The sequence below is a fragment of the Leptinotarsa decemlineata genome, unplaced genomic scaffold (genome assembly GCF_025532065.1).
Source record: "Leptinotarsa decemlineata unplaced genomic scaffold, Ldec_3_MD MMD2_P_RNA_scaffold_8, whole genome shotgun sequence".
Taxonomy (NCBI): Eukaryota; Metazoa; Arthropoda; class Insecta; order Coleoptera; family Chrysomelidae; genus Leptinotarsa; species Leptinotarsa decemlineata.
Genome location: NW_027412535.1, coordinates 1,796,424 through 1,809,394, shown reverse-complemented (window position 1 = coordinate 1,809,394; position 12,971 = coordinate 1,796,424). Strand labels below are relative to the sequence as shown.

At 30.7% G+C, this 12,971-nt stretch overlaps 1 protein-coding gene and 1 long non-coding RNA gene across 3 annotated transcripts in view; both read left to right on the top strand.

Annotated features, from left to right (window-relative positions):
* Nucleotides 1–10,479, top strand: part of Fmr1 (synaptic functional regulator FMR1) — a 238,509-nt gene extending 228,030 nt beyond the window's left edge. For both annotated transcript variants that reach the window (XM_074170313.1, XM_074170312.1), the window contains one exon: nucleotides 9,793–10,479. In XM_074170313.1, the coding sequence (XP_074026414.1) occupies nucleotides 9,793–9,968 (176 nt within the window). In that variant the 3' untranslated portion in view covers nucleotides 9,969–10,479. The remainder of the gene's footprint in view (nucleotides 1–9,792) is intronic.
* LOC141480382 (uncharacterized) lies at nucleotides 3,767–7,511 on the top strand. The gene is made up of 2 exons (XR_012464304.1): nucleotides 3,767–5,635; nucleotides 6,328–7,511. It is a non-coding gene; the product is annotated as an uncharacterized lncRNA (long non-coding RNA).
* Nucleotides 10,480–12,971: the final 2,492 nt, after the last annotated feature.

The following is a 12,971-nucleotide window of genomic DNA, read 5'->3' as shown; positions in this document are numbered from 1 at the left end:
TAATTGACGTTAAAATTGGGATAAAAATTTTTTGACTGCGGATTATTGTTTATTGATGTATCCCAACATTACATGAATTTTTTCATTTTTTAATATTTAAATTTAATATGTTTAAATAATTCAATTCAGAAAAAGTTATTAATTAACAAATTTATAATTGACGTTAAAATTAGGATAAAATTTTTTCGACTGCGGATTGTGACGAAAGGCGCGCGGAAGCCAGACTACCCGCTTTTGGCTCGTTTAGGGCTGTGTAAAAATTATAAATAATCGAGATAAGTTTCGGGAGTCAGGACTTTTTTTACGCAAATTCATTGATCTCCATACCTCCACATAAATGTAATTTCTCAATGGGCATGATAATTTGATAATCTTCGACTCTAAAGGGAGTTGATTGATACAATTTTCATTATTATCATTGTGTTTTTTGGTGTAGTTCCAATAAGTTGCTGTTTATACTGCTGAGATTATCAATGTCAGTTTTCTTATTCATACAATCAGAAGACTTATTGATTTCAACCATTTCATGGAAAAGGCGTTTAGAAATGTTTTTTCTGAATGTAAAACTTTGATATGGGAATCATTTGGTTTATGTCCTGTTTCAATAGAATGTTGCGCTAATGCACATGATTTGCTATTAAGCTTTATGTGAAGTTATTCTATCTTTAAGAATTCTAGATGTTCCAATATAATCCAAATTACAATTGTTACAAGGAATGTTATAAATCACATTTGACTTTTTTGTAGTATCCGTTTCATCTTTCAATTTGGTATTCAAATTCTCAATAGTTTTGATATTTTTTTGGCATATTTTGATATTTTGTTCATTATGAAAAAGTTTTATGATATTTGAAGATGAATTTCCAAGATTAGGTATAGATTTATAAGAATTTGTAGAATTCATCATCGGAATTTGTATTACTGCCAGTATTGAAAATTATTTTATTGAGAAATTTTCTGGGATAGAAATTTTCGATCAATATGTCTCTAAGAAGAGGGAAGGGTGTACTAATTTTTCTATTCTTTTTTTCAAACACAGTAATAAATTGATTTTAACTGATTTTTTATGAAATGAATAGCAATTGATATATCTTCTTGAAATAGTAGGTTTGATATATCAATCAGTGATCAAAGAATTATCAGTTTTACGGATAACTCTTGTATGAAGAGAAAGAAGGGTCTGATTATTTTCTATTTCCATAGTGAATTGCAATTATTTATCATATTTATTGACAACATCAAGAATTTCATGAGATTTGTCATGAGATTTGTCATAAATGACATCGTCAACGTATTTCTTTAAAAAAGGAATTTCAAAACTTAGTTTAGGAAGTATGTTTTCGAGAAGATCGTCCATTATGTATTGAGCTATAATACGAGAAATAGTAGCTCCCATTGGAGTACCAAGAATTTCTTTATAGTATTTATCTTCGAAAGGGAAATAACTTGAGTTGAAAATGAAATCAATTATTTCAATACATTTTTTTTGGGTTATTGAACATTTTTTATTTATATTATCCCATCTTTTGATAATACTTTTCTCCACTAGATTCATAGGTATATTGCTAAAAAGTGAAATCACATCTAGGCTGATCAGAATATAACCTGGAGGTAATGATTTTTCATATATAAAATTGGAAAAATCGAAAGAATCCTCAATATAGAATTTATTTTGATAATTATATGCATCAGTGAGAATTTTAGTTACCATTTGGGCAATTTTGCTATTTGGAGCGTCATTAGAAGAAATAATGGGTCTCAATTTCATATCAGGTTTTTGATTTTAGGAAGTCCATAATACTTGGGTGATATAGAATTATGAATCATATACAAATAGGAAATTAAGATAATTTTTATTATCATGAGGTTTCTGGAAAAAGTTAGTTACAATATTTGTTATTTTCGCTCTGAAAAGATTCTTTTTGCTATCACAAAACCCAGTTATCAGGTTTTCAATATCTGAAAGCAAATTTGGTATATTTTCAATATTCGCAGGAAAAGAGGATGACGTCATGATTCTATCCGATCTAATAGTGCTTTAGTTTGGTACTTTATTATCTGAAGAATATGAATTAATGATACAGGCCTTGCATCCTAATCAATGTTGTTATTAGTAAGTTATTAAATATAACTGTATGAATTAAAATGACTAGTTTAGTTTTCTCACCAGTGAGAAATCAAGCCACGCCTACTAATAATATTATTAATCCAGAGTCAAATACCAGCATCATAGTTACAGCGTTTGGAACAAAAAGAACAGCAACTCGAGCACAAATTCGAGAACTTAACCGTTACCTCATCGCCTTTGACAATGTCTATTGCAGTAGACGACGAAAAGTCAGGCATGAAAACCTGCAGATCACGGCCAAAAAACCCGGACAATTGCTATGACACCGAGAAAATTCTTGAATTGAAATATAGTCCTAGTCTACTACAACAGAATAATAACTTTTAACCTCTTTTGTGAAGCACTTGTACAGTACCTATTGAATGAAAGCTAACGTCAACATTTCAACTCCACTATGTGATTTGACACAATCCTCCGTCGATTATACATTTTCTAAAACTATAACAATTTTTGCTAGTAGATTGATTAATGTAACCGTAATTACGTGGTAGGAAATCATCATGAAAAAAGAGAATATAAACTTCCTTTGTTTTATACCACTTTTATATGTAACTAACGTTACTGCAGTTTTGTCCTACAATGACATTTTCAAGGAGTTTATTGTATTCTTTTGAAAATGTCCTTTTAGGATGGAACTGCAGTAACGTTAGTTTTAAATAAAAGTGGTATTAGAATAAACTTTCAAAAATTAGAATAAATTTTTCAATTTTTGCTAGATTTGAAAGTTTATTCTAAGTCAGCTTTCATGATAACTTTGGCAAGTTTACCCATAATTTTTGTGAAAAATTGTAAATATATATGATTAAACATCATAAGAGGTTGAGACTCAGGTCTTTGTTTTCTTTCAGGCTTTTTTTTCACAGGAATATTTGGTTATTGATGTATGCCATTTAACTTTACACGCAGTGTACTCCAACTATTACATGTACATATATTGTTTTTCAGTTCAAACAACTTATTTTCAAACTCAATAGGTAGGGTTGCGTTCATTTTTTTTACACGCTTTATATTAGTTTCACCTGTATCTATGTTTGTAACTTTCCTTTTCATTTCATATCGGGATATGTATTTGACAGAATTATCGATATTATTGCTTGATCTATTCGTGGACAGATGGCGTTGTACGTAACATCCTTAATATAATTCGAACTCACTTTACATGTATTTCTTCATTTGAAAAAAGTATTTTTTTTATCAACACGCGCGCATGCTGCATTATTTGTAACCCTCCTTTGCGCGCCTGCTGCCTTGGGCTTGGTAGCTGATTTTCAGGCTCCCTCTCCGGAATCGGAAAGAATCAATGTTTTTTTTCTAAACAATATACGGCTTATTGATCCCAAAGTTTAGATAAAATGAATATAGTTTAAAAAAGACTAAAAAACACGCTTTTATAGCATACGAAACTAAAAAATTAAAAATAAATATAGTTTAAAAAACTGAAATACACGTTTTTAAAGAACATCGAACTGAAAAGTTAGAAATATTTTTTTAATAAGCTTTAAACAATAACAAACGAAAAATACTAGTATTATTGTGAAAAAGTGTGGGCGCTTTGTGCCATTTTTGTTGTTGTCAAGCGCCTGTCGCTTTTTTCACAATAATACTAGTATTTTTTGTTCGTTATTGTTTTAAGCTTATTTAAAAAAGTATTTTGAACTTTTTAGTTTGATGTTTTTTAAAATCGTGTTTTTTAAACTATATTTATTTCAATTATATTGCTTCTCTCTGAACATTAACTACGATCCCGTGCTCAACCGACTATAATCTCTAATGGTATCTGACCTTTATTTTTGTGCAAATTGAATGAAAGGGTCGTCTAACCTGCTGTAATGAAAATCGTCCACGAGTTGGTCTTCTTGACTGAACCCTCCATTTATAATTATCACATTGATAACATTTCATAACTTAGCTTGATTGATTATTTGGTGTCTGTTCATACCTTTATTTGTATATCTATTTTTGAAATGTTCCATTTGTTTACAGTTTTCAACTATACATTGAATGTGATTGTATATGTTGTGATTGTAATGAACATGTTTTACACCTGGGAATAGGTTTTTAGTGTCGATGAATGAAATTCACCAACAAAAAAGTTTTCTTCCATATCCAGCAACTTTGTTTGAATGAGGTATGTTTTTATTGAAATTCCAGAATATTACTGAAAAGTTTTTTGTTTGTTATTGAGCTTTTCTTTTTTGACTTCTGTCGAAGACGGAGCCACTTCTGTCTCCAAAACGTTAGGAAAAGTATCATATAAAATTATTAGCTCTTTTCGATAGACAAAATTAATATACAAATCATTAGTAAACGGAATACTTCCTTTTCGGAAAAATATATTAATTTTATGCAGTATCTTATAGGGATGAACTAGAAGTTTGTCGGTTACACACCTTTATAAAGTTCTTCATTACAAATTTTTTAATTTTCAAATTGTAGAAGATAAAAAGTCCCTGAAAAATCAATTAATCTAGAATTATCATGGGAGCACATTTTTCCTGCAGTTCTGCTAACGGCAATGATTCTATTTATTATAGCCGACATATATTGTCGGCTAGTCGTGTGTATTTGTATGTGTAAATAAAACTGTTTTTAGTGGGGAAAAAAAAGTGTATAAACATCAAACTTATATCAATGTGTAGAGGAAAGTGTAAACTCCACATTCAGAATGCAGTCATTAACCTACAATGATTGGATAAGAAGAAAATTTTGATCTATGTGTGCAAATAAACTGAAATCGGATTGTTGAAAAAGTGGAGATATCCTTAAAAACCATTTTATGATAAGAGATAAGTTGGGGAACAAAGAAGAATAAAATAGTGTGGAAAAACAAAACAAAAAAAAACGAAATTGCACATAGATAAAAAACTTTGGCTTCTGGCAACAATTTGAATACAGTGGTGTACAATATCGTTTTTACTAAGGTTAAAGATGCGAAGAAATTGTCAAACCTGTAAAGAGGAAATGCATGAGAAGGACAAACTGGTAACCTGTGACAGCTGTCATACAACAATGCACGCCAATGAAAACTGTACAAAACTAGGTCCTTAAGAGTACCGAGCCGTTATACTGCAAAATAGATCTCTGAATTTTTTTTGCTATGAATGTAGAGGTACATTTAAAAAAATACCTCTGCTTCTCAGACAAATAGAAGATTTCAGAAATGAAGTTAATATTATGAAGCAAGAAATAACTGAACTGAAAAACAAAAATGTGTTAATGGAAGCGGAATTATTGAAATTAAAGAACGGAGATGAAAAAATGGAAATGGAAGAATTTATCAATGAGATGGAAGAAAGAAGAAAAAGAGCGAATAATGTAATGATCATCAATGTAAATGAGTCGAATGCTGAAAACAGAATCCATAGGCTTGAGGATGAAAAAAACACTGTTAAACAACTACTACAGAATATAGATAGTAATATAGAGAATTTTAGAGTTATGAGGGTTGGAAAATATGATGGAAGAAAAAGCCGTCCTATCAAAGTTATATTGGATTCAAATGAATCGGTAATAAATATTCTGAAAAATAGTAGAAAATTAACAGAAAAGGTACCTTCAGTAAAAATATTTAGCGACCAAACGCCTAGGCAGAGAAATTACTATAAAGAATTAAAATCAAAACTTGAATCAATAATGAGTGCTGGTGATAATTCGAAATGCATAAGATATATAAGAGGAATGCCAAAAATTGTAAATAAATATTATGACAAAAAAGATTCAAAAAACTAAACTACTCATATATTAGTCATCATAACAAACTTGAATATAATTCAGATATAGTTTACTTAAATATTGAAAGTTTATTAGCTCATAAACCTCAACTCTTAGCTGAGATATCCTACTACAATCCATCATTTATATTGCTCAGTGAATCAAGAACTACAGTGGAAATGAATAATCATGAACTAGATATATCAGATGCGACTCAGATTCTAGACATACAGGGGGTGTTACTATCTTTGTAAGAAAAGAAATTCAATATACAGTATATAAAACATTTGTCCATAACCGTAATTACTGGTGTAAATTTATCACAACCACATATGCTGGTACAAAATGGGTAATTGGTTGTTTGTATCATTCTCCAAACGAAAGTCATGCAACTTTTTTGGAGCATTTGGAAAATATATGTGAAGAAATATTCTGTAACAACTGTTGTACAATCTTGGTTGGAGACTTTAATTTGAATTTCTTTTCAGGTGACTTTTATACAAACAAAATCAAGGATATATTTAATACATACGGCATAACTCAAGAGTTAAAAACGTTCACCAGAGTGACGAATACAAGTAAAACACTAATTGATTATGTACTAACGAATTTCGAAAATAGTCAAGTGAATGTACTAGACGAACCAAAAATTACTGATCATTCTGTAATATCAATCAAATGTTTCTATTCTGAAAAAATTAATTTTAGCAACAAATGTATGAAAACTGTAAGACGATTAACTGATAAAAATCTCGATGATATCAATTTAAACTTGATTAACTGCACTTTTATGCTAAATAGTACCAATATAGATGATATTTTCATTAATATAAAAGAACACTTCAACCAAGTTGTAAATGAGATAGCTCCCTTGAAAACAATTACTCATTATGAAAATGAATTACCCTGGTACGACAACGAAGTCAGAAAACTAAGTAGAGATAGAGACATGGCATATAAGTGTTTTAAACTGAATTCAAGTGATGTGAATTGGGAAAATTTTAAGCTTAAACGAAATGCTGTTGTAAATATCATTAAAAAAAAGAAAGATCACTTTTACTTCAACCAAATTGATAGAAATGTACATAATCCACGTTTAATGTGGAAAACGTTGAAAAACTTAATAAATCCGAAAAAAAACCACAATTACTATTTTAATGGTGTATACTTTGAACGGAATGGACGAAATATATTGATAAAAGACAGTAATGACATAGCAGATTGTTTTAATAAATACTTTCTAAGTAGTATCAACGATATTATCCAAAGTATTGAAGAGTGTGAGTTAGTTTGCTATATTGAAAATTATGAAGATAGCTTTAGTGCCTTCGAACTAATAGACCTAAAACAGCTGAAAATAGTAATATCGGAAATTGATGCTAATAAAGGTTCACCTATTGATGAAATGTATAGTAAAATTATAAAAAACAGTTTTCAGGTAATTGGTCATGTATGGTGTTATTTTATAAATACATCATTAGAAAAAGGTATGGTTCCTACAGAATTGAAGATTAGTACTGTTACTCCAACTGAAAAAGTGACTAATACAAATAAATGTAGTGAATTCCGCCCTATCAACACTTTACCTTGTGCTGAAAAACTGTTAGAGCTAGTAGTTTATAAACAACTGTTGCAATATTGTAATGAAAAGAGTATACTTTTTATGAATCAATCTGGTTTTAGATCCAATCATTCATGTGAGTCAGCCATTCAGTTAACTGCTAATGAATGGAAAAGTAGTATGAGTAAAAATATGTTCACTGTGGTTGTGTTTTTGGATTTGAGGCGAGCATTTGAAACCATTAACCATAATATACTCCTAAAAAAACTGAAACTCTACGGCATAAGGGGAAAAGTACTTGAATGGATTAACAACTATTTAACAGGTAGACAACAACAAACAAAAGTTGGTAATTCATTGTCAGCTCCATTGGAAGTGCAACATGGAGTTCCACAAGGAAGCATTTTGGGTCCGCTATTGTTTCTTCTATACATAAATGACATAAAGCATTACAATGAATGTGACTATATACACTTGTTCGCAGATGACACGTTAATATCAGTAACTGATAGAGATTTGAATAATGCCGTACAAAAGATGAATAATTCTTTAAATAGGATAACAGAATACCTCAAAATGAATAAATTGAAACTGAATGTAGACAAAACAAAGGGGATGATAATTGCCACACCATTTAAATACAGACAATTTGATATAAATGAAATTCATATCAAAATAGAAAATAATACAATTGAATTAGTTCAAGAGTTTAAATATTTAGGGTTTATGCTTGACAACCACTTAACGTTGAATGGTCATTTCAATTATATTAAAAAAAAAATACTCAAAAAACTATATTTTTTTTCGAGGGTATCTCAGCATTTGAGTATGAGCTCAAGAATTACCGTATATAATACAATTATCAAACCTCACTTCGAATATTGCCCGACCTTATTGTATGGTTTTGACCTCAATAAAATGAGATCACTACAAAAATATCTTCAAAATGTTGCATAATCTTCTTCCATCATATTTTCACAAATATATAACTATAAATACGCAAGTTCACCAGCATGATACGAGAAGTAAACATAACTTACATGTGACTAGGCAAACAAAAGCTTACAATATTAAAACTTTGGGGTTCAAGGGATTCATTGCTTACAACAGTTTGCCAGATGATATGAAGAAATCAGAAACTCTGCAACAGTTTAAAATAAAAATGATAAACCTTTTACAGCAAAAGTAAAATCGTTGTATTGTATATCTATCAGGATTAATAATTTTTAGTATCAATACGAGTATTAATATATGTATCTTCTTACGGGATATGAGTGTATAGTGGGTAGTGGGATAGCATAACTTATTGGTTTCATATGTATGTTTGTATATGATTATTGTGGTATTTGGCTGTACGTGAATGGTATCAATATATGTATTTTCTTTTGGGCTATAAGTGTATATTGGGATAGCATTCTTATTGGTTCATAGGTAGGATTGTATATGATTATTATGGTATTTGGCTATACTTGAATGGTTTTCTTTTAGCAAAACAATGGAAAATATAACTCGAAATGTAAATACCTAGTGTGTACGTTTGAATTTAAAACAAAACAAATATATTAATACTATCGAAGGAGCTGCTAATTACTATATATAAGATTATACTTTGTGAATGTAGATTAGGATTACCTATTTCAAATAAAGATTATTATTATTTGTCAATTGTAAAACAATCCCTCTTGATTTTTGTATCTTTTCAATTAGTTCACTGATACAATTTTCCAGCCTTATAGAGATATAGATCTAAACAGAAGGATTTTTCTGGTAAAGTCATAATCTCAAACAAAGATTTGAGTTTTTTCCTTTGCCTAATGTGAACATACAGAAATTAAGTTAGCACGTGCCTTAGCGATTTTTTCAGAGTTAACTTCGTCAGTCAGACATTTTTGTTGAAGCCCATTCAGAATATGTTCCCTACCTAAGACATTATGTCACACTTGTGACATAATTATTTACAGTTATCATGTTGCACTTTCCAAGAAAATAATAACGTTGCTGAAACTTCAACTGAAACTTGAAAGTTTCAGCAAAGATTAAGTTCATTTATTGAAGTTACATGCAAACAAGAACCAAATAAATTGAAAAAATGAATATATTTATATCAAACACATTTAACATGTTAGAAATAGATGGCTCTATAAATATACTGAAATCTTTTCTTTTTGGTGTTGACAAAATTTCCGATAGCTAAATTATTGTACTTTAAATTTTTTTTATTTTTTCAATTAATCAATTTTACTTCTATAAATAAAAAATAAATGTTGATTTAGCTACTGACAGGATTGTGCCATTTTCCTGTACGTAACAAATTTGCTTCCTATAAGATAAATATATGTTTTTTTAAAAGCCCCAATTATAACCGATTTTTAATTTTTATTTTTTTTTCCAGTAAACAATCATACCACAAGTGCAACAGTGACTGAAGCTCCCCAGAAAGATGACGACATTTTAGAAAATATTTCAAATTCACAAAGAGATGTGAAAGGTCGATCAACCCGATCGTTGTCTTCACGAAAAATCGAAACTAAGCCAAAAGAAGCCATGGTCAATGGAACAACTGTATAAAATTTAATCCAGGCCAAACCATTTTCTTTATGCGCTCGATAACTACGTAATCAGAACTTTTTTGTTTTGTTACTGTTAATGTGTTTGTTGCAATTAATTTCATTATTATAATGTAATTTATTAATCAGCGGGTTGTCTGCTACCCCATCTTGGATGAAACCAGATTACTTGGTTCTGTGAACCCAGACATCTCATTTTAGAGAGACTGCCCAGTGTTATTGTTGTTCAATACAATAAATCAAGCTTAGTGCGATAGACAATACTTGCATAACTGGAATATTCGTGACAACTTTTCCAATTTTCATACATGTATATTACTTATCAGCGCACATGAAACGATTTTGAAATTACAATTTTAAAGTTTGCTTGTAGTTAAAATTTGATTTTTTCTCCAACACATTTCATTAACTTTTCATTTCATACATTCATAAATCTGTAAGATTGTTACAGATTATTTTCATCTCATTTTTTATATAGACAAAACATTGTAAATATACCCATCTTATTTGTTTTTGTATATTTCTTTCGAGTGCTCATTTTGTGTTGAAATCACTAATATATTTATACATCAAATACAATTACTATCAATAAATTGGCCTGACACAAATAACAGATGATGATTTTCTGTTTAACCTTGTAATTAGTGTGTATGTGATGGAATCGGCCGATATTTGATGAAAACCTTTAACATATTCAAGAAACACTTTATTGTGAGATTTTCACTAAACTGTGTGTGTTCTGCTATACACGCCTGACGCGCCTGAAGAAGATATGGTATAGCGAAATACGTGTTGCATTTTTGTAAAACTGTTTGGTGAAAATCTCACAATAAAGTGTTTTTTGAATAAATTAGTGTGTAAGTAAAAGCGAAAACTGGAACCTCTGGCGTAGAACAAATCCAAAAACAAACACTTTTCTGAGTCACCAGAAATTCAATACACCTAACAAAACGAAAAGTTTTCTTCATCCCCTGAAAACGCCAACTGGCTGATGAAACGCGTGTCGAAAAAGAGTATTGAATTACTGGTGATTGTAAAAAGTGCTTGTTTTTGGATAGTGTAATTGTCATGCATATATAAATTAATAATTTCAGTAATTACCAGAATACCTTCGAAAAAATATAAATTACAATATTGAAATATAGAAACGTTAACAATCCTTTCTACTATACGGTATACTTCTTAAATTGTATGCATGATCGTCACCTTCATGACGTTCGTTATTGAATGTCATACATATATTTTTTTTTTCATAATAGACATATTTGGTAAAACATTGAACTTTATGAATGTCTCATATTGAATAATTTTCCTCAAGTTGACAAAATGGTTTAGACTTTCACGGCTGAGGTTTTCAGTGTTATTGCTTTTCGAGTTTGAAAGCCGTGGATTTTTGGAATTTCTTCCTGACGTTTCGCTGGCGCGAGTGGCTAGCTTCTTCAGAGGTTTAACCATCATGGCTTGCTGTCCATGATTACCTTTAAGGCTTCGTAAAGCGTATTTATTCCTTGTCAGGTACTCAGTTGTATTTGTACCTGTATTTGTACCTGCATTTGTACCTGTATTCATACCTGCACTTGAACCTACGCATCAACAATCTTGCTGCCTGTTGTCCTGCTCGTTATTCTCGAATTCCTTGAAATGGGGTTCCATAGTTGATTGAGGTTCACCGCTTCTTCTTTTCTGTTAAAATTATCCGTGTGTTTGTGGATCTCTATTGCCTCCCGTACCTGTCAGCTATGGTATCTCTGGTTGGTGGCAATTAATTCTGTGTTCTCAAACAAAATTCTGTGGTCCCCTTCACTCAGTGCGTGTTCTGCTACAGCCGACTTGTCTGTTTGGCCTAGTCTGCAGTTCCTTTTATGCTCTTTTAGTCTTGTTCCTATGGATCGTTTGGTGGTTCCGATATATACCTTTCCACAAGTGCCCTTTATCAGCAGCAGACCCCTGCTGCTGATAATGGGTCTCTTTTGTCTTTACCCGACCTGAGGCTTTGTTGTATCTTCCTCGTGGGTTTGAAGACTGTTTCGATGTCGTGTTTGCCCAATAATTTTCCAATTCTATCCGTGACCCTAGCGACAAAAGGTAGATATGCGCGTGCAACCATCTGATCCTTTTTCGCTTTCTGAACCGTGGTGCCCTTCGGCCTCATGGCTCTTCTGGTCTCGGAGGCACTGTATCCATTTGATCTCAAGGTCACTTAAGGTATTTGCTTTCTTCAAGTCTGCACACACCTTATTTTCTTGTTCACAAATTAAAATTCTTCTGGCTGGTTACATACACTCCATTAGATCGCCTTACTTTCTATTTGGATGTAATCCTGATAATACCAATGTATTATTATTTTCTTTAGTAACTCCATTACAGTTTTCATAGCTTGAATCCAGATATTTTTATAATTTCATCAAATGACGAAAGTTATAGTCTATTTCAAAAGAGTGTAGAGTAATAAATCATGAAGTGTCATAAAATTTGCCTGAATTTCGTTGTCGTCCATGGGCGTAGGCAAATCTTAGGATTATTAAACTTAATAATTAAAGTAAATTAAAAATTACAGACATAGATAATAATAAAAGGCCATTTTTGGGAAGTAATTTGGTCTAAAACTAAGTACCTACATGTATTCAGGTGAGTAAAATTTCTTAAAAAAAGATTAAGATTAATTTTAGTGGTTCTTGTAAACTTATTTAATATGCAATTTGGGTTCATATACTTGAGCATGATTTCTCAAAAAAGGGTTAACACTTAGTTCCGAGGTGCCATGTCATTATAATAATCCCTTTTTGACCCTGCCCACCAATCATGCAATACCTATTAAACCCAGGTAATTAAGAAAAAGGGTTTAAATATATTGTAATGGTGTCTTAAACATTCGAGTTATAATAGTAATTGTTACTACACCAATTAAACGTACAGTGATATTGTGATATAGAAATAGTGAAAAAGTTATAAAATGGGGACATTTACTCCAAAGAAAAGAAGTGTAAAAAATTCTCCGCTATCT